The sequence below is a fragment of the Antechinus flavipes genome, chromosome 3, assembly GCF_016432865.1.
Source record: "Antechinus flavipes isolate AdamAnt ecotype Samford, QLD, Australia chromosome 3, AdamAnt_v2, whole genome shotgun sequence".
NCBI lineage: Eukaryota > Metazoa > Chordata > Mammalia > Dasyuromorphia > Dasyuridae > Antechinus > Antechinus flavipes.
This window is the reverse complement of record NC_067400.1, coordinates 232234060-232257787: the sequence shown is the minus strand read 5'-3', so window position 1 is coordinate 232257787 and position 23728 is coordinate 232234060. Positions and strand designations below refer to the sequence as shown.

The window sequence follows — 23728 nt, the reverse complement described above, 5'->3', positions numbered from 1 at the left end:
CCTCCATCCTCTCCCCCAGATGGCAAGCAGTCCTATACATGGTAAATATGTCACAGTATATCCTAGATACAATATAAGTGTGTAGAACCAAACAGGTCTCTTGTTGCCCAGGAAGAATTGGATTCAGAAGGTAAAAATAATCCGGGAAGAAAAACAAAAATGCAGTTTGCATTCATTTCCCGGTGTTCTTTCTTCTGTCCATCATTGATCAATTGGAACTGAATTAGATCTTCTCTTTGTTGAAGAAATCCACTTCTATCAGAATACATCCTCATATAGTATCATTGTTGAAGCACATAATGATCTTCTGGTTCTGCTCATTTCACTTAGCATCAGTTCATGTAAATCTCTCTAAGCCTCTCTGTATTCATTTGCTGGTCATTTCTTACAGAACAATAATATTCCATAACATTCATATACCACAATTTACCCAGCCATTCTCCAATTGATGGGCATCCATTCATTTTCCAATTTCTAGCCACTAAAAACTAGGCTGCCACAAATATTTTGGTACATATAGGTCTCTTTCCCTTCTTTAGTATCTCTTAAGGGTATAAGCCCAGTAGTAGCACTGCTGGATCAAAGGGTATGCACAGTTTGATAACTTTTGGGGCATATTTCCAGATTGCTCTCCAGAATGGTTGTATTCATTCACAACTCCACCAACACTGCATCAGTGTCCCAGTTTTCCCGCATCCCCTCCTTCATCATTCATCATTATTTTTTCCTATCATCTTAGCCAATCTGACAGGTGTGTAGTAGTTTCTCAGAGTTGTCTTAATTTGCATTTCTCTGATCAATAATGATTTGGAACACTCTTTCATATGAGTGGTAATAGTTTCAATTTCATCATCTGAAAATTGTCTGTTCATATCCTTTGACTATTTATCAATTGGAGAATGGCTTGATTTCTTATAAATTTGAGTCAGTTCTCTATAGATGTTAAATATATTAAAGTATAAATTAGATACACAATAAGTATACATTGCATTGGTTTTGTTTGTACAAAGGCTTTTTAATTTGATATAATCAAAATTTTCTATTTTGTGATCAATAATGATCTCTAGTTCATCTTTGGTCACAAATTCCTTCCTCCTCCACAAGTCTGAGAGATAAACTGTCCTATGTTCCTCTGATTTATTTATAATCTCATTCTTCATGCTATGGATCTAATCTCAGTAGATTTCCTAGCTCATTCAGGTAGACTTGATTTTGTTTTTTACCTTAAATATGATAGAAGATAAATAAGAATACTCTTCTTCAAATTTGCTCACTCATACCTTGCTGTTCATATATTTGCAGTCTCATTTATTTATACAAAAAATATTTGGCTGTGTCTAAATGTGCAAGACAATATATCTTAAATCTGCCTAGTACTTTGAAAAAAATACTTTCCTACAATTCTGTCTTACAATAACCTAAAAAGATAGAGAAGAGAGATGATCCTCATTTCATAGAAGACAACTTCACTGGTTGAAATGAAAGACTTCAACTTAAGTCTTCAGACTTTAAGTTCAATGGTCTTTCTATTTCATCATGCTGCTTTTAAATATTTTCATACTAATCCAATGAGAGATCTAAAATAGTTTAGAGGAGAGCTGTGGCATTGCTCTGAATCTGGAGACCTCTTATTTCAGAACAATATAAATACCTTATGGGAATTTAGGGTTTTTTTTTTTTTGTTGTTGTTATTGTTATTGTTACTATTTTGTAATGTTTTAGTATGCTTGCACACTGAAGAAGTTAATTTCAGGCCCTTCTTGGTAGAAGTTTGTTATACCTTACATGGAATTAAAAACTCAAAACTACTCTTGAGATCATCTTTGCCTGACTTTCACTTTCTATAGTTATTTTCTATAGATCTGAGCATTAGTATAGATTTTTAAAATCAACAACTAGGGTTGAACCTAAATAGCCATTTCTCAGGTTTAAGTACTTATTCAATGACAACCAATATTTGTCAATCAATATATGCAATTCATCATAGATAAAGGAGAGGGCATCATTAATTAAATTAACAAATGTGTATTAAATATTTTTATATGGCAAGGACTCTATCAGATATAAAGAATGAGAGAGGCTTTGCATATATGATTTTACAGCTATGAGGAGTTTATAACAAAAATGCTATCAATAAAGATTGGTGATTTCTTTAGTTCATAGCTTTAGTGAATTGCTGGGAAGGGAGAAGTTAAGTGATTTTTTTGAAGGTCACTCAGCCACTGTGGGTAAGGGAGGCAGAACTTGAACCCTGTTTTTCCTGAATACAAGACCCTTTCTCCAACCATTACACCACACTGCTATTTTAAGAAATACAAAGCTTTTGCTGTTGTATTGTTTTATCACTCTTTCAAGTGTTTATATTCTTCTAGAGATGGGGGAAAGAGAAAATGCATAGGTCAAGTATATATGGTCAAGTATAAAACATGATGAAGAGAATTAGAAGGAAAGGAAAGAATCAAACTCCTGTAAGACAAACTGAAAAGCAACACCTGTCTCAGAACATGTTTCATAAAGGAGGTATAGCTACGGACAGCTTTGTTAGAGTAGATTATGCTCAAAACTGGGTTTAAATTGTTATAAAACATAATCTGTTAAATTAAATTGGGAAAGAAAGTACAATATGCAAAGTAAAATTCTAGATATGATTCAATGGGAAGATTTGAAGAAGAAAAAAAAATCTCTTAACCTATAGAGGGATTGATTAGGGAAAGGCTCTTTTTTCCTAACTAATGTCTTTTTTAGGCTTGCTTTTTTCCCCTGCTCTAAGGCTACCTGTGACTTAGTCTCATTGCCACATTGTTAGAAAATTTCTCCTTATTTGGAAATGGTCATAACCTTACATCAAGTGGGAGTGGTTGTTTGTGAATGTTATAATTTAATTTGGTATTTTCTAAAATATGGCAAAAAAATAATTAGATATATTTATTGTTATCATAGAGGGAGCTTTGGACTTGGGATCAGGAAATATAGGATATAGTTCTAGTTGTATTGATACCATACTTTATATTTAGAGAATCTCTAAAAACACAGTAATATGTCTCCAGGGAATTAGTTAACAATAACAACAGAACTATTTGGAAGTAACATTCAGTATGAGTAGTAGTGTGTTTTTCTACCACATTTTAACTTTAATTGTACATAAATATGCTCCAAAATTTTTATGAGAAATTTCTCATTGGTCTATATATTAGGATACGTTAATAATTTAATAATTAAGATTATTAAGAATAAAACAGAAATCTCTGATCCAGTGAAAAAACTTAGTTATATTTCAGTGTATTTCTTTGAAAAACTTTGTAAGTGGTAATAACTTAGAACTATATTATATAAATAAATATAGATAATTTCAAGTTTTGAAAATAGATAATAAAATTAAAGGCAAGGATTGATTTACAATAAGAATGAGAATTAAAGCAATGATTCTTATATATTATAATTCTTTATAAACATAGAAAAGAACATTTGAATTATTGAGACATCAGAAAGTAACTAATGGAATACCTGTGATTCATGGAAAAATTTACAAATAAATTATTATCTCTGGCCACTTCTTTATACATAGAATATTAAAGCACATGAGAAAACTGAGGCAAACAGGATAAAGTGACTTCCCCAAAGGTACATGGCTAATAAGTGTCTGAAACTGGATTTGTACTCAGATCTTCCTGACACCAGCCAAAGTATTCTATTTTCTTTGCCATCTATGTTTTAAATCAGAAGGTCTCAAAAAATTATTTTTAATATTATATTACTACATCACATTACTAAATTTTAGACTGACTCATCTTATTTTAGTTCAGGAGTTAGTCATCATTTTTCTGTGTGTGTATATGTTACAATCTGGTGCAGCCTGTGGATCCCTTCTCAGCATAAAGGATTTAAATGCATTAAGTGCACATAAATCTAAAGAAAATAATTTATTTTAAAATATAATTATCAAAATAGTTTTGTTTTAAGTTTGTCAGATAAAAACCCTAATTTTATTGTTTATTAGGGGAACTTTCATTCAATCTCTGCATAGCAACTTTGTAGACAACCCATAAATCATAATATGTTCACATATCTTGGTTTTGCCTATAGAAGCTCTATGGAATTTTGAGTAATCACAAAAATTTTTACTCCTGTATTTTGGAATAGATGTGTACTGTTTTTAAATTCCAGTTTTTAAAGCAACTTACTTCTTGCCTTCTATATTACTCAGACAAATGTTGAATGTTGTTCAGATCTAGGCTTCCATCTTTTTAAACCTTACTTTTTCTGAATTCTACTCATAATGTGTGTTTGGTGATTCCATGTTCTATGTCCTATGATTATGTTGTTTTCTTCCTTGACAGAACTTTTAATTCAGAGGTATTTCTGATTGTGTCAATAGCAATATATCCCAAGAAATGCTGACTAACAAAGAATGTCATAGAAGGGGTTAAGAAGATTTTTATGTCAGAAACACATATTTGCATTCTTCCATCAGTACATTCTCGATTTACATAGTTACTTTCATATGCAGATGCATTCACTTTTTACATTAGGCATTGATAATAGGTATCCTTTTTTAGCCTGATTCATATTATTGTCACACTGTCTCATTTTTTACCACTGTATCTATGTATTACCATTTTTCATGAATCAAAACAAAATCAGAATTTACTTCTATCTCCATGTCTTATACTCAATGGGGACAAAACTATGTATTTTGTTTCATATTTTTTCAGATCTCAGTTTATTTAATACTTAAGTTGACTTTTTGAGGGTTGATTTGATTTTAGATATTGGCAGTTGTACAAGAAGGACTATGAATTTTATTAGTATGGTGCCTTTACTCAGTTGTTTTCAAGAACATTATTATCCTGCATCTTTATGTTGAATTCACTGAAGAGTGAGAAAATTAAAATAAACTCTCCCTTCTGTAGATGTGGAATCACTTCTTTTAAGATAAGTATTGTGTTTTCTAATATATAGATTTAGAGACTTAGAGCTTGAAGTCAGTGAATAAGTATTTATTAAGTATTTACTTAGTGCCTGGCATTGTGCTAAGCAGAGGGATGCAAAAAAAAAAAAATGGCAAAAAAAAATTCCTTGCTCTTGAAAAGCTCATAATCTAATGGGAGAGACAACTGTGAAAACAATTATGTACAATATAAATTAAAGCTGAGATAATCAACAAAGGGAAGGAATTGTGTAAAGGCTGATCAGTGGGAGAGATTGCTAAATTTTCAATGTGCATATTTACATTAAGCATTTATACAATTAAAAAATGACAGTGCTCTAAATCAGAAATGAATTTATTATTTTGTTGATTTTCTAAACTTTAGAAGTTCTTAATGATGCAGATTAGGCTTAAAAATGTGTGGGCAGATATTTTTGTTTCTGGATTGCTGGGTTGTTAAGCATTTACAAAATTGTTTTTATATATTTCTATAAATATTGAATTCAACGGGAGGCTCAGAGAATGAAGATATCACCAGACTGGAGGCCTAGTAAAAGGAGACTCTTCATCCTCCTTCTCTTTCTCTTCCTCCTCCTCCTTTTCTTCCTCCTCCTCCTCCTCTTCTTCTTCTTCCTCTTCCTCCTCCTCTTCCTCCTCCTCCTCCTCCTCCTCCTCCTCATCATCATTATTTTAAAGTTTAAAAAATACTTTATATCTATGATCATGTTTGAACTTCACTATTGGCCTGGAAATCAGGAAAGACTACCTTGAGAAGGTAGGATTTTAGTTGGAATTTAGAGGAAACAAAGACAGCCAAAATATTAAGTTGGGAAAGAAGAAAATTATTGACATGAAGAGACAAAATTCCTGCAGAAAACAAAGTTTCTTCTGTGGGAAATAAAGAGCCTAGTTGTAGGAGATTATTTAGTCAAATCCCCTAATTTTATAAATAAGGAAATTCAGACCTAGAGAGACTAAGAATGGACTGCCAACTGTCACAATTTAGTAAATGGCAAAACAAAGATTGAATCTCAAGATTTCTTACTCCAAATTCAGCTTCTCTCTTTTTCCTCTGCAATATCATGTTGACTTCATTGATACATTTTATCTTTTGAGTTCCAAAGTTGTATGATACACTGATTTCTTGAGTAGTTTCTACAGCTAAAGAGGAAATCATATTGATCAAATGCTTTTCCTTTTCCCATTTACTAATACCCATAAAAATAACTCTTCTGGATTCTAGAATCATATCCTATTAATGTGGAAAAATAAGGGCAGAATAACTCCATGTTCAAGTGCAGTTGGTAAGTAATTGAATGTATTTTCCATCACAGAACCTGAGAAGATCAAATGGTTGTTTTGGACATATAGAAAATTTGTACATAACTTAATCAGCATCTTGAAATCTTTATGAAAAAATTTGTTCCCATTGAAATTAAAATAGAATGTCATGAACAGAAAATTAATATACCTCTGACACTTGTTATAGCCTAAACATATAGCTTAATAAAATATTTTACTTCTTCTGTTTCCTATAAAAGAAATTACATTTTGTGAACTTGTAGAATCATTAAAAGATTATCAACACTATCAGGAGCATGAAATTTAAAAAAAAAATTTCATGTGTGCATTCAAATTGTTGTTGAAAATATCAAGCTATTTAATTCAAAAGCAAAATTTAATGCTTTCTTAGAGATATCTTGTAAAATCATTTTTAGTAGAGTTCATATTAAAATACCTCATGACAATAACATATTTGACATTTACAATAGCTCAAGAGAAGACTTTGGGTAACAGTGATTACATTATCACATATTCCATCATACAAAAAAAAAAAAAGAAGAAGAAGAGGAAGGAACAGCTTTTGTTAAAGTCTCCTGGAATTTTCACAGGTATCGCTTGCCAATAGTGTCAGCAAAACATGAGGAATACATCATTTTCAATATTGTAGGTCAATTTTATCTACCCCACTCCTATTGAAACTGTGGAATATATCACCAATCAGTTGCTTAAAGACTCAAAGATATAGAATTCAGATTCTGAAAGAAGCTATAGGACAACATTCTTTTCAAGGTAAGTTGGAACTTTAGAAAAACAAATATAAAGTTATTGTAATTAAAGATTTGCTACTCCCAAGTTAAATTGAATATTAAAGAAACTGTAATTTTTTTACATATGTCATGCTACTTGAATATGCTAGCTAACAAGAGTATTTAATTTTCTGTCAAAAGAGACTATACACTATTTAATATTCCAGAGAAAAGATTCCACTATTACACAGGAGAATTTTTATTATAATTTATAATTTTATTATAATTTGCCAGGAGAAATCTTGTCCCTTATGTGGTATTCATCTTGTCATTTATATCTTACATAAACTTTTGTTGTTATTATTGTCTTTAGGAATAAAATCCTCAATTCTTTCAGAGCTTTATCATTTCTATCATTCATAGAATGTTTACCTACTCATTAATTATTTGCCCAGGTTTTTTTCCTTCAGGTATGTCTGTCTTTTAGAAATCTGATTATCAATGAGATTCCTCAGTAATGTTATTGGTATCACATACGATAATGTGTGTAAAACTGAGCAAACCTTAGAGAAGTATCACTCTTTTATGACTCCTCATAATTTTCTTTTTATCAGTCATTTGCTATTTTTCAATTTTTTATATTATAATAGAATGTCATCCCTCTGAGACTGAGCTGCTCTGTACAATATAAGATCATAGGTTAATTTTTCAAAAAAAATTTTTTGAATATCCTCTTCCAAAATCTAGAATACTGAAGAAAAAACTTAAACCACATTTGTAATGCTGTACCAATTACATGAAGAAAAATAAAATAAATTATTTCTAACATTGTACATTAAAGTGCAAAAATATAATTTTATTATAAAAACTAAATTTCTTCCTCCTTGTTTATACATTTTGAGAAGAACCTGATTTTTTTCTTTTTTCCCTCTATACAATACCAACATTTCCTTGACTATAAGGGTGGACAAAAATTTAAGAGTATGGTATTCTAGTGGAAATAAGAATCATTTTTTTTTAAAATGGCAGAAGTAACATTAAGATCTTTAGAAAAATAAGGAGATATGGTATTGTAGAAGCTAAGGGAGTTTTCAGTTTTTTTGAGAGTTTTCAGACATAGCAATGGGTGCTGAAAATTAACACAGATTATGGTCATTAGAAATAATAACCTTCCAGGGAGGACTTCATCAGAATGATGAGCATAAAAGATAGATTGGAAATGGTTAAGGAGTAAGTTGATGAAGAATTAGATCCACCAAATGACAAGCACTCTACAGAGAGGAATAAAACAGCAATTCAATTACACAACCACTAATCAAACACTTATTGTGTGCAAGGGACATGCTAGGATCTTACAAAAGAAAAGAAAGAGATTATATTATTGCTACTTTTAGGAACAATATGCTCTTAGAGGAAGAATAAGATGTGCAGAGGGATAGTTATAATACAAATTAGAATATGAATAAATACATTGAAAAAGTCAAGTACAGTAGTATTTGTAATTCAAGGATTAAGAATAATTTCTAGTTAGGTTGATGAAAAAATCTTCACAGTAGATTTCTTTCATGTAGCACTAAAATCAAAAATTTTAATAATCAGAGAATTGAGAGGGATTCATTCCAGGTTTTTGGAATAGTATATGTAAATGACTGAATCAAGATATTTCAGGATAAGAGATCAGATAATGTACAATTCAGTTTTCCTGAAAATTAGAATGAATGAAAATGAATAGTGCAAAATAAAAGTAAAAAGATAGTTTGAAACCAGTTTGTAAAACATTGAAAGTCAGGTTGTTGGATTGTTTTGGAAAAAAGAGGGGTTTGTTTTGTTTTCTTTTTCTTTTGGTATGCAATATAGAGGGATCTTACTATTTTTATGGGGATTTAGTCTTGTATGGCTCGTCTTTAACTTTTTTTGGGTTTTCTTGGCAGAGAAAATGGAGCAGTTTACAATTTCCTTCTCTAGATCATATTACAGATGAGGAAACTGAGGCAAAACAGGGTTAAGTGACTTGATGAGGATCATACAGCTAATACATCTCTGAATTTAAATTTGAACTGGGTCCTCTTGATTCCAAGACCTGCTCTCTACTATATGACCTACTTGTAGAGACAGAGCACAGGAATGAATTCTCTGTGTGTCACATTAGTCAGATAACTTTGGTAACAGTGTGAAGGATAGATTGTGAAGAAGAGAAATTAGTTCATAAATTAGTAAGATAATTATAGTCATCCATGCTAGAGGTAATAAGGGGCTGAATTAAGAGGTAAAAATGTGAATAGAAAGAGGCTTAGTTTTGAGATATATTGATGAGTAGAATTTAAAAAGCTTGCCAATCTATTGCATATGATTTGTAAAAATTTAGAAAACCAAAGCAGTTTCCTTAGCTTGAGAATCTGAAATGGTTGTATCATTATTCAATCAGGCAGGCAACTAGCATTTTTTAAATGCTACTACATACTAGGTACTGTACTAAGTAGTTTGCAATCTAATGAGGAGAAAAATGTCAGACAATTATATATATATATATATATATGTATATATATATATATTTATTGTATATGTACACATATGATTGTGCATGTACAAATGTGTACATATGTATGCATATATACATAAATAAAATAGTCTCAAAAGGAAGGTAAATCTATAGATTTATACAGGTATTTTAAAAAAATAACCCTTTAAATTATATCATCAAACATAATCAAAGCAGGACACCTCTCTTGTGAATTTGGCCTTTTTCTGTCCTACACTGTCTTAGAAGATGCATAGCCTTTTTAATACTACTTGTGGTTACTCAACAATCATATCTACCAGTTTGTTTTTACAGTACTACAGGATATAATTTCCTCTTTTCCTGATGACTTTACAAATCTAGTATAATCATCACTTTGCCCTGAAATAACCAATTCTGTAATAGTTGGCTAAATAGGGATGAATAAAAGTGTTTCTAAGCATTGAAGGTCCTGATAACGTTAGATAGAATTTTTAATGAAACTAAATTGCATCCTTTGTCTAGAAATCTTTTCTATCTCAGAAATAGGGAGAATAAAGTGAAAGAAGAATTTATTTAATGTTGAAGATTGGAAGGCATGTCCAACAAATCAAGTAGATTAGAAAATTTGAGGTCCAAGAATGGTATTCTTTAAATCACTGTCCTGAAATTCCAGATGTGAAAAGAGCATCTCAGGGGAACCAAAAAGGAAACTTACAGACTGTCAGGAGCAAACTTAGTCAACCAGACAAGTCAGTGCAATAAAGAACAAGGAAAATATAAGAGATGTGCCTTGCTTTGATTATGTTTCATGGTATGATTTAAGGGTTTATATTTTTTTTAAATGGCTGTAAAATCTAAAGAAAGTGAAATGGGAAAGATTTTTTGAGCATGGAAAAAGCATTATTATTATTTTTTTATTCTCTGTATCTCACACCTTTCTTTCCCTTTCTATATTAAACTTGCTTTCTTTTTTGTTGGAGAAATAAAAGAGCAGAACCATATAGAATAATTCTTTTTCCCATATCTCCACTGCATTCTGGACAGCAAAAAACACAGTGACTCATTCTTCCCTTAGTCCCTTAGTTTTCAATGCATAAATCCTAGTTGATTGTAAATGGCTATTCTTCCTTCCTTCCTTCCTTCCTTCCTTCCTTCCTTCCTTTCTTTCTTTCTTTCTTTCTTTCTTTCTTTCTTTCTTTCTTTCTTTCTTTCTTTCTTTCTTTCTTTCTTTCTTTCTTTCTTTCTTTCTTTCCCTTTCTTCTTTTTTGCTGTTGTTTTGTTTTTAATTAAAGATGGTTTTGGCTATGATTTGCCACAAAAGGAATGCATTTTCCTCTAGACTTCCTAGTAGTTGCTGAGTCAGCTGCTTGGGTCCAAAGAAAAGCTTTGGATTTAGAGCTCTTGAATTTAAATTCTCCTCCCAAATCTGAAATTTATTTCCTTTCCCTCATTTATCTTTTGGGACCCCAGAAGAAACTACGTGTTCAATTAGATTTTTATCAACATATTAGAGTGATTCCCTGTATTATATCTGGAAGAATGAGGGAGAAGAAATTTGTAGAACCTAATGCTTTCCCTATTTGTGAGGAAGTCTGTCTCTGGTTGAAAGATATTTTGTGACTAGAAATGACTGCTATTTAGGATTAGCTTGTTCCACAGAGGGAGTTCTAAAATAGGTTTCACTGAGTGTCAATATTTTTGAATAGATGAACTGGGAAAAGAAAGAATACAGGATAGCAGGTGGAAAGGGTCATAGAAGCATGAGTCATTCAGCAGATCAGGAAGAAACCAAGAGCTAAAGAAGCTCATATTAGCTATATAGAAGCATCATGGTTGCTGTCTCAATTCTTATTAATCTCTTTGGACAGAATTTGGTATATATATTTTGGATAGGAAACAATACATATCTTTATGTCATCATTTTACATAATTTAGGATTCTATAAAATTTACAGAAAGTAGAAATGACACAAATATTGTTCAAAAGTATCTAGTGTTATTTATATCAGAATTGACCAGCCATTTCTTGTGGAATTTCACACACACACACACACACACACACACACACACACACACAAAATAGAGTGATGATTGTGATACTAGGATTCAGAAAATCCAGCATTATTTAATCCAAAAGAAGAAAAGTTACTGTACTTCTTAGGGTGGAGGAAGACACTCTCAGAAACTCTTAGGTATAGTTTGGTATAAAGAATAGGAAGTTGGCTTCAGAGGCAGGAGAGTCAAATTCTGCCTCTGATACATGTTGACTATATGACTTAGAAAAAAATTGAAGTCTTGGTGCCTCAGAAAACACTCAAGGAATATGTTAGAGCTGGAACCAATCTGCATTAGTAAATACTTCTTTATACCAATGATATCATGGATTCAATTTAATGAATAAAGTAAAAATTAGGACGTTTTTGATGAAACAGCCACCAGCATTTTCTTGGTAGAGAAGCATATTTGTAAGAAACCTAAGATGTAGAGACATCATGTCTTAATAAAATATTAAAAAATAAACAAACAAACATGCTAGCAACTTCAATTTTAATCACAAAGTATTGTTACTAGCATTGTACTATGACATTCAGGAACACTATTATTCTCTGTATTGAGAGCCTACTCTCCACAGATATGGAGCAATAGGTAAGATGTTATTTGTTTTCAAGTAACTTTTGTTCTGCATATGGCAAAAATAAAATGTTGCACTCAAGGATAATGTGACATAGATGTATATGTTGAATTAACTTAACCATTAAATATAATTCTAATCAATTCTTCAGAATGGGATATTCATAGGCTCCAAAATGGCCTTGTCATTGATGAATGAGGGCCTTACCAGTCAAAAAGTGCTTTCTCCTTAATATTGTGATATTTGGTTGGCTTCATAGTTTCATCTCTACACGTATTCCCTTTATCTCTGCAGAAAACAAACTCTCTGTGACTTCCAATCATGTATGAATATTGTCCTTCCCTTTCCAAGTCATAAAAGATCTTCATCAGATACTTTGTTATCGAGGTAGCATTATTTTAGTAATTAGACCCATTTATTATCTTTTATTCTTGCTGGATGACTGACTCACCTCCTTTTCTAGTCATGTATGATGATGATGAAGATGATGATTATGATAGTGAAGCCTAAAACATATATTACTTAAAGTTTTGCAAAGAGCTTTCTTTATATTATCTCTGTTCCTCACAACAATCCTGTATGGAATATATTAACATCATTTCAATGAAGAAACAGAGGCAATTAAATATTAAGTGACTTCTGCACAACTAAGGTAGGATTTGAACTCAAGTCTTTCTGAGTCCAGTTCTAGGTGTCTGTCAAATATACCACACAGCATATCACTAGATTTGATATGTACACATTACTATGTACACATATACTATATGATATAGTATAACTGTGCATAGTTTCTATTATTTCATTGTAGTTGCTTTTAATATTTAGTTAATTTTAATATTTAATATTTGTATGATTATCTTCTATGAACAAAAGACATCTAGAATAAGGAACAATTGGTTCTAACAGCCAGCTAGCTAGTACAATAAATTATGTGTTAAATTTGAATTTAAATCTGGCCTCAGACAATTATTAGGACATCTCTCTTGGTTGTTGTAAGGACAAAGATATTTGCAAAATGTTCACAAATCCTGAAATGCTTTGTAAATGCTGGATCTTATTAATGTATTTATTAAAGTTCTTACTTTGGGGATGCACTGTAGTAATCATTGGACATGTAATGAAGGGAGAAAAGAGCACTTCCCCTTAAGGAGCTCACTGTATAACGGGGGCAGATACAATATAAAATGTTGAAAACCATTTTGTTGACTTCCTTTCATTTTAAGTTGTCCATACATTTGGTATCATTTTCCTGGAAATGTTCACACTATTATCTGGGCTTCTTTGTGATGCTGGCATTGAAGATGGCTGGTTAAGATTCAGGATACAGCATATAGTCAGGGGACATAATTTTTATACTAATGCTAATTACATTAATTCTTGTTTCAAACTATATTTCTTCATTACTATAATAATCCAACCAACTGAGGCAATCAATCCTAATGCCATGTAGATATCATATCCATCCAAAAACAAAACAAAAATCCTAGAAATATTCTCTAGTACTGAACTAGATGTTTTGTTAGTAATGGTATAACTTCCTAGAATACTATTAATCATTTCTAAAAATGAACCCTGACAACCTGGCAAACAAGCTTGTAAAAACCCCTTTGTACTTTTGTGTTTTTCTGTTTGCTTTACCAAAAAACAAAAACAAAAAACCTTTAGGGGAAGAGCAATTTACTGGAGACCATTTTACCAATCATCTCTGAAAAGTTATTGAATCTCTATGTGTTGTCAAATGCAACATTCAAAGGCATGACCTCTACCCTACCAAAATAATATTAGACCCCTGTATTTCACAAAATAATTCAATTGGAAATGACTAAAGTCTCCCAGGTTTCACAGAGCACTCTTAACAAACATAATTGGTATCATCATCATGCTTTTTTTTTTTTTTTTAACTTATGGTACTATTTTTTTTTTCCTTTCTCCTTAGCAAAGGCACAGTTTGTGCTTTTGAATGGAACTTTAAAATTTTCAGATTTCTTCAGCTTGTCAATCTGGTTTGTTCCTCAGAGTTTCTATAACACCTTTTTATCACATCACTCCCTTGAATATATTCCCCTATTCACCTGTAGATCTGAAGTACCAGCTATATTTTAGAATATGTAAACGCATACCGGCTTAGGTTATAATTTGTCTTATCCAAGAACAAAAGGTTTTAGGAGTATTTTAGCTGGCTCACATTAGTGCTCTTAAATCCTTAGCACACTGAAAGGTTTGATGTAGCAACACACGCTAAACAATATTTTTTTTTTATATTTATGTACCCCACAACCTCATTTATATGGTTACCATTTTGCAAATACAGTTGTTTTGTACTAAAGGGACTTCTGCCGGTCTCTTTCAGAGAAGAATGTTTGACCTTTTAGTCATATAGCTTCAAGAGAAGTTGCAATGTCAGATAGCATGACCAAAAACTGTTAGGATGTATAACTGTTACATAACTGTTGCCAGTCGGGATCTCATATAAGGGATAGATCCTAAAAACATTCCTTTGGAATGTCACAAATGTAGATAGTGTTTGGTCCCATTCAATTTGGACAAGATGTATGATAAGGAAACAGTATAATGACTTTATTCTAGAGTTATTGAAGGTTTTTTTTATAGCTATCTTTATGTTGATTCAGAATTTAGCTCATGTGGTACACTTTTATTCCTATTGACAAGTGAAGTATAAAAATCTCTAAAATTGAAAATCAGGAGACATGGATTAAAACTTTTTTGCAAGGCAATTGGGGTTAAATGACTTGCCTAGGGTCACACAGCTAATAAGTTTTAAGTATCTGAAGCCACTTCTGAACTCAGGTTCTCCTGACTCCAGGGTCATTGATCTCTCCATTGCACCATCTAGCTGTTTTGTGGATTAAAATCTTAATTTTGCTGCATACTATCTATGTAACAATGGATAGTTATTCTTTAAGCCTCAGTTTTCTCATCTGTAAAAAGGAGAAAGGGTTAGATTAGATGATCACTAAGGTCATTTTCAAATAACATTGTCTGATTTCATGATTTTGTGAATAATAAGGGAGCCAAATAATCACCCTAAAAGGATACAAAAAACCTGAAATTGGAATGGAAGATTCCAAAACTTTAAATTCAATATTTTCATAAATGGATCTAATTGTATCAAAACAGATAGACAGATAGACAGAAGAATAAACAACATACTAATACCTTTATAAGGTCATCAAAAAGCATTGGTTTCTGAGTACTTTAATCTATCTAAACTATAAGGATACTGAAGGATTATAGATTAGCATCTGGTCCATTCTGACTACTCTACATATTTATTAAATCACAGGGCTTTGACCTAATAACTTCAGAACTAGACTTGATGACTCAAATCATTATTCTTTATTATTGCTAAAATATCCTAAGTTCTACCTGACAGGAAATTAAACTATTTTTAAACAGTCACTTTTTATTATTCTTTGCAGATGCATACCCTAATTCTGAAGTGATTTATATCTGGACAAATGGCACTGCTAAATCTGTGGTGGTAGCAGAAGATGGATCCCGCCTAAACCAGTACCATCTGATGGGGCAGACTGTGGGAACAGAAAACATCAGTACCAGCACGGGTATGAGAAAAAAACACTATTTGTTTTTAAATTAATTCCAAGAAAAAAAATCCCATGACACTTTTCAGTCCATATAGGATTTGCCCTTCTTACAGGATCTACATTCCTTTATAATAGAAATAGAGAGCAAACATATGGAATTTTTACAGAAGAATATAGACTATAGGTTGGCAACTATTCTTAAGACATATAGACGTGGCACATGAATGCCAGTTTGCATAGGCATAGGTTATGTTTCTGACTTATTAGCCTTCAGAGCACATTTCTACTTTTAATGGAAGATATCAAGAGAAATTTTACATAAGTTATGTTTGAACTACATAGCTAACATTAGTTTCTTGGACAAAACCAAACTAGTGAAAAGAGAGAAACTAGAAGTAAGAGCACTCTTTGCTGTGAAATATTGGCCATCAAGAAGGTACTGACTTTCAGTATTCTTATTCTGTGTAGAAGGAAATTAAGGTACTCACATATAGTAGGATAATAATGAAACATCAGACTGGCACATGCATATTTGTGTATTTGTTGACATAGGTATTAATGGTGAGGAGAGGATTTATGGACAGTTCTACTTTGCCAGGGAAAATATAGAGATAGTTACATAAGGACAGTGGGCTTCTTGTTTATTAAGAATTGATGGAAAGTCAAAGTGGCCCAACAGTTTTTGGAAGGAAAAAAAAAATTATCCCATCTAGAAGATCAAGAAATAATTTATGGAGAACAGGCTATCTTTAGAAGATTTGATAAGGGTGATATGATACATATATTCATAGAGGCACCCAGGGTTAAGTGTACAGGAAAAGACTGAAGATAAATAGTCCAGTTTAGAAGTTTGATTAAAAAGATGACAGTAATTGCTATGAAATACATTTGGAAAGGTAGTTTGATCAATTATTGTTTTATTAAATTATATGTCATTATAATAGTCTAGAGAGGAGGTTATGTGGAGCTGAGATAACACTTTGGCTATGAAAGTGGGCAGAAAGGAATCATTATGAGGCATAATAGTCTACAGAGATAAAATTGACACAATTTGGCAATGATTGAATATTTTGCAAAGGAGGTAAGAGGCAAAAATTCAAGAGTGATTCAGAAGTCTAAAAGAAGGTAGAAACATTTTATATTTTATTCTACTTCATAATTTTTCCCTTTTGATCTGTTTCTCCTTTCACAACTGTGACTAATATGGAAATAATTTCACATGATAGCACATGTTTAAACTACATCAAACTGCAGATCTTCTTTAGAAGAGGGAAAGGAAAAGGGGTAAAGAAAAAAATCTGGAACTCAAAATCTTGTAAAAATGAATGTTAAAAATTTTCTTGTTATGTAACTGGGGAAAAATCCAGTACTATTTTTAAAAAAATTAAAAAAGTAATTCGAAGCTTTCCATTCTAAGTGTCTGGAGATGGGGTCATCCATTAGGAGTGGGAATATTATTAGGAGGATGGGTGGAGATAATGTATTAATTTGTGGGAGGGAAATTGTTACCTGTCCCATTTGTAAGACAACAATCTCTAAATTACAGGAAAAGTGTTAATCACAGTAGTCATTAAATTATAATAAAAAAGAATGAGGATCAATAGATGGTAAAAGGTCATAAATTCTCCAAAAATTTCCAACCATTTGTGACCAAACACAGCCTTCCTGGTCACTGAATATGAGAGTCTTTAAGACTACCTTTATAACTGTTTCACTAATTAAGCAAGTTCTATTGGAAACTATCAGAGACTTTCAGATAAAGAAGCAGAGATTAGAAATAATTTAGTTCAAGACTTTCATTTTTAACATGAAGAAATTGAGGTCCAAGGAATTTAAGTGATTAATCCAAGTGGGTAAATCAAGGATTTGAATTGTTTGTTCTTAGGCAGCATGAAACAGAAGATAGAATGCTGGCCCTAAAATTAGGAAGGCTTATTTTCTCCAACACTTATTAGATGTGTGACCAGAAACAAGACATTTTATTTCCCCAAGCCTCATTTTTCTTCTCTAGAAAATAAGAGTTACTTCAGAAAATATTCCTAAAATGAAAATGAAATATTGTACATAATTGTTTGACAAACCTGAAAAATGACCAGAAAATGATAGTTCATATTGTTGGTAGGGACAGTACTGGATAGAGAGTTAGCCAAGAAGACATGGGTTCAAGTCTTTTCTCTAACAAATGTTGCCTGTATAATCCTAGAAAAACCAATTAGATTCTCTGAGATTATAAATCTTTTATTTTTTTAGTTAAAGGAGAGGTGCCAATCTGCTCTGGTAGAGATATTTTCCTCACTTGGCAATTCCCTATAGTCATGAAGTCATACATTCAGACTATAGCCCTCATTATTATTTTTATTATATTATTACTGTTCTGTATTGAAATGTGAAGGGGAATAAAAAAGGAAATGGATGATGGGGAAAGTTTCAATCAATGTGTGTGTATTTTCTTTATGTTCATGGATGAAATAATATTTTACTTCTAGTTTGTAGGTTACCTATTAATAATAACCTACTTGTTAGGTAGTGTAGAGAAGTATTATTAAATCTATAGTACAAGTTTCACCATTTCAGGAAGATGTTGACTTGAAGGTGAGAAAAAATTAGAAAATATATTTCCATAAGAAATGAGGAAGTGAAATAACTGTGAACTAATGTATGCCGTTTTTTTTTAACATTAACTATGGTTTTATGGTATCTTGTCAATTAATACCTTGGTATTCTACATCAACCCTCAATATTAGTAATAGTATATCTAGCATATTACCCAATCCATCTCCCAAATACACAATCTTAATTATCTATTATTCCTTCGACTCCCTACTTTATGACCTTATATCTCTCCTATGCAATCACATATTTTCTTATCCTGTACCTACATGTCCTCTTTTTATCAAGTTTGACCAGTTTAATCTTTTACTAAATGTTTTCTTTTCTTCTCAAATGTATTAGAATGAGAGCAGCAGAATGTCAGGGGAAAGGGAATGTATTTTGAATTAGGGGATAATGGTGTTTGTTATGGCTCTGCTAGCAGTAGGATTTGAAGGAAGGCATGTCACTACTTTAAGATTGCTTTCAAAATTAAATTTAAGTAACTAAGCAATTTCTATTAGAAAACATCATAGGAGACTTTCAGATGAAGGAGCAGAGATTTAAAAATGGAAGATACTTTAAGAATCCAAGTAATTTTTCCAAAGTTACACAAATAATTAGTGCAAAGCAGGAATTTGATCCAAAGAGTGGATACTCTTAGGAGGCACAAGATAAGGGATAGTGTGTTGGCTCCAGAGTCAGAAGAACCTACCTCCATCATGTCATCTTTCTGGGCCTTACCTTTCTTGTCATTAAGTTGAAGGGTTGAACTACAGAAAATTAGAGCTTTTATGATGTTGTAGAAACAAGAGCACAACCAAGATCTTATTGGCTATACTATGATAGCTCAAATGTCCAGCAGATAGGGTACACTCTATTTGATCATTAAAAGTTTTGCCTCTGTGACTATGATACTGAATGTTAGTAAGAATCTGGGGGGAAGGATGAGAAAACTTTCTTCCCCACCTCCTCAAAAAATTTGGGAATCTAAAGCTAAAAGAGATTTCAAGTAACATTTAATCCAAACTCTTTGTTTTAGAAATAAGGAATTTAGCAGATGAGTTAAATGATTAACTTGAGGAAATAATGATAATAAGTTGCACAGTAAATATTAAAATCTAAGTCCTTGAGCTCTGAACCCATGGTTCTTTCCCACTAAGCCCCACTGTCTCCCTTGACCAACCATTTTCATCATCTCCTTTTATTAAAAAATCTGTTTGAGAAAATCTGTTTGTATTCTAGAATACATACCTGTTTTCTAGATAGTCATATAATCAGGATTCACTCAATCAATTACTAATTGAAAATATATTCATAAAAAGACAACATACTGCCTTCCCAAATTTTCTATTATGTGTACCATTTTTTTTTTCCCTTTACTCATTATCCCTCCACAATTCCAGCACTAAAACACATACCTCCTGGTACTCTGGTAAAGTTCCAGTACAATATTGAAATTGAACCCTTCTAATAGCTAAGTATAAATGATTGCAATCTCTACCCCTTAAGTATCCACCAATCCCATTTCTTACCAGTTCACCGTGAGGACAGCATTATTGTCAGCAATGAATGGCAGTTCACCTCTTGCATCCCACAAAGCAAAGAAGATCCAGAGAAGATATTGGTACATCTCCAAGAAACTTCACTAGAAGCAGAATGGGGAGGAAACAGATTCCCACCCTCACTGATAGTGAACAATCTCTTCTCTTGAAGACTTTTTCTGCTTCTGTTTTCTTCCTCTTCTTCTGCTTCTTCCTTAGGGAAGAATACTGGAATTTTAGGTAGGATCCTTGGGAATCTGCACTCACAATCTTAGTGCTTAGATCCACATCCACTTTCTTGTCTTTGAATTTAGACTAATAAAAGAGGGAACGCCTATATATATCAGTTTATATATGCATTGATGTTTTGCACTGATGTTTTATCTGGGTAAGCTGTATTTTGATTGCAGGGTGGATAGCTCAGAGAGCAAGACACAGATTGTAACTAGGGATTAGTAAAATACAGAAATCCGATTTTAACCAGGGAAAGCCTTATTCAGCAAAGGATTTGGTGGTCTTCATCAAGCTCTCCAGAAGCCAGTAATCAGGGTCACTTGGGAAATATGGTCTAAGGAATTCCATTTATTCTTCTCCCTCCTCTAACTACTCTCTATTTTTTTTAAATAAAGGAATTTTGTTTGCATATAATCAATACTTTCCAATAAATACTCAAAGTGAAAATAATTTTTCTTTGCTGAATTTGGTGGTCTTCATCAAGCTCTCCAGAGGCCAGTAATCAGGGTCACTTGGGAAATATGGTCTAAGGAATTCCATTTATTCTTCTCTCTCCTCTAACTATTCTCTATTTTTTTTAAATAAAGGAATTTTGTTTGCATATAATCAATACTTTCCAATAAATACTCAAAGTGAAAATAATTTAAAGAAAAATTGTCTTCAGTATATTACCATAATTACTCAAACCAACCTAAGTGTTTGGGACTTAGCATATGCCATTTTCTACTTTTATAATTTAGCAGTAGTAACAGTCAGTAAGCCAACTAAGAAACATTTATTTTAATGCATTTTATTTACTTTGCTAAATACATCCAAATTGCATGTATTTTTTAGCATGTATTTTTTAGCATGTATTATTTAAAAATACATTTAAAATGTATTAAATTTTTAAAGTTATGATTTCCAAATTCTGTCCCTCCTTTTTGTTTCTGCCCCACACACCTCCTTCAGAAGACAAGCTGTTTGATGTAGATTATACATATGAGGTCCCACAAAACATATCTCCAAACTAGCTATGTTGCAAAAGAAAACAAAGACAAGAAATAAAATAAGAAAAATCAATCTACACATAGGTTTCATCAGTCTCTCTGGGGATAGGTCTTTAGAATTCAACAAGTATTTATTAAGCACTTACTATGTGCCAGGAAACAGAAAGGAAGAATGCTTTAACTTAAATGATTTAGTATGAACATTGTCCAATGAAAATGATATGAATTTTAATGCCCTGTAGTGCTGTCTTTTTATGTGTTTTTATTTTTTTTAATTTTAACATATATTGCTTTGTGAATCATTTTGGAAGAGAAAAATCAGAGAAAAAGAGAAAAACCATGGGAGAGAACAAAAAAAAAAAAGCAGAAAAAAGACATGAACATAGCACATGTTGATTTATATTCAATCTCCGTATTTCTTTTTCTGGATGCACATAGCATTTTCTATCCAAAGTCTATTGGAATTGCTTTGGAACACTGAACCACTGAGAAGATACAAGTTTTTCATAGTTGACCATCACACATTCTTGCTGTTATTGTATACAGTGTATTCCTCATTCTGCTTGTTTTACTTAGCATCAGTTCATGTAAATCTTTCCAGGCCTTTCTAAGGTTATTTATCATTTTTTCATAAAAAAGTAATATTTTATTGCCTTCAACTTATGTAACCATTCCCCAATTAATTGGCATCTTTTTTCCAATTCTTTGCTACTACAAAAAGAGCTGCTATAAATATTTTTGTACATCAGTCCATTTTCCTTCTTTATGATTTCCTTGGGATACAGACCCAGTAGTGGCACTGCTGGGTCAAAGGAAATTCACAATTTGATAGTCTTTTGAGCACAATTCCAACTTGCTCTCCAGAATGGTTGGATCATTTCACACATTCACCAATAATGCATTATTGTCCCAGTTTCCCCACATTCCCACATGATAATAATTTTTATCATTATCTTTTCTGTCATCTTAGTCAATTGGAGAGGTGTGAGATGATAATTCAGAATTGTTTTAATTTGATTTCTCTAATCAATAGTCATTTACAGCATTTTTAATATGACTATAGATGGCTTTTATTTTATCATCTGAAAATTATTTGTTCATAGCCTCTGACCATTTATCAATTATTTTTTTATTAATCTGACAGACTTCTTTATATATTTTAGAAATAAGACCTTTATCAGAAACACTGGCTGTAAAATTTTTCCTCCAGCTTTCTACTTCCCTTTTAATCTTGTTTCTATTGGTTTTATGTCTTCATATGTGTTGTTGGAGTCTTTTGTATATTGTCCTTATACCTGACCTTGCTTCAGTATGTTTCACTTCATTCAAGCCTTCCCCTACTTCTTTCTTCTATTTTCTTCATCTTCCACATTGCTTATATCACAAGAATATACATCACAAGAATATACCATTACTTTTATATTTAATTTTATTTCACCATTCTCTAACACTGAACCCATTGTTTCCTACTTATTCTTATTATAAATAATAATAGTAAAAATAATTTGTATAAATGACAAGTATTTTCTTAATGTCATTAAACTCCATAGAGAAAGAGTTTTTAAACTAAATTTGTCAATTCAAAAAATTTTGTTAAGTTTTTCAGTATAATTATTGAAACTAATATAATTAGTTGCTTTATAATCCTATATATTTAATTTTATGTATTTAAAATAGTATTCTGATAAGGCTTAACAATTATTCCAAAAGGGTACATCATGTATGCAGACACACACATATAAACACATTCACACATGTATATATTATATTAGCAATAAATGGAATATTCATTTGCATGTATACATATTTCTGCAAGAAAATCCAGCATTTCTTTTCATCCACACACCCTTATTAATGAAAGTCATGAAACTTATAGCTTTATTTTTATAATAGCTTTTTATTTTTTCAAAAACATGCAAAAACTTTTTTCAACATTTGCCTTTGCAAAACATTGTGGTCCAATTTTTTTTCTCCTCCCATTGCCTATATATAATCCAATATGTGTTAAAAGTGTAATTCTTCTAAATGTGTCCTTATTCATCATGCTGCACCAGAAAAATCACATCAAAAGAAGACAAAAAATGAGAAAGAAAAAATACAAACAAACAGCAACAACAAAAACAATAAAAGGTGAAAATGATATACTTTGATTCACATTCAGTCTCCAAAATTCTCTCTTTGGATGAGGATGGTTCTTTCCATCGCAAATCTATTGGTTGCCTTGAATCACCTCATTGTTGAAAAGCAAAATACATCAAAATTGATCATCACAGAAATGTATAGCTTTAGCGGATTGCTAAAGGCATGTAAATGGTAAAAATTTTGCCCAGAATCACATAATTAGATATGTCTAATTCTGAGGACCTCAATCTATTCACTATTACAAAATGTAATTGAAGTTATTCTATCTTTTATAAATTCCTCTGGCTATGAACTTTTCCATTATTTACAATGTGAAATTTTATATAATCTTTCATTATCTTCCAACCTTTTTGTGATATGCCTCCTTTTCCCCACTCTTTTTTAAAAAGGAAAAAAAAAAAACACTGCTTAATATGAAGCTGAAAAGCTATGAAATGAACTTTACTTTGCTCATTAAATAGATCCTATAAACATTTCCATTGTCATTTGCCCTAATACTGCAGCTGAAAAAAATTATATGCTTTTTAAAGTTCTCTTCATAAGGGATTTACCGATTTCTGTTGACATGTTTATTTA

The 23728-nt window shown here is 31.6% G+C and overlaps 1 protein-coding gene across 3 annotated transcripts in view; it reads left to right on the top strand.

The window, feature by feature from the left end:
- The window catches only part of GABRA5 (gamma-aminobutyric acid type A receptor subunit alpha5), a 117722-nt gene that overhangs the window by 84847 nt on the left and 9147 nt on the right, over positions 1 to 23728 (top strand). For all 3 annotated transcript variants that reach the window (XM_051984648.1, XM_051984646.1, XM_051984645.1), the window contains exon 7: positions 15529 to 15672. In XM_051984648.1, the coding sequence (XP_051840608.1) occupies positions 15529 to 15672 (144 nt within the window). The remainder of the gene's footprint in view (positions 1 to 15528; positions 15673 to 23728) is intronic.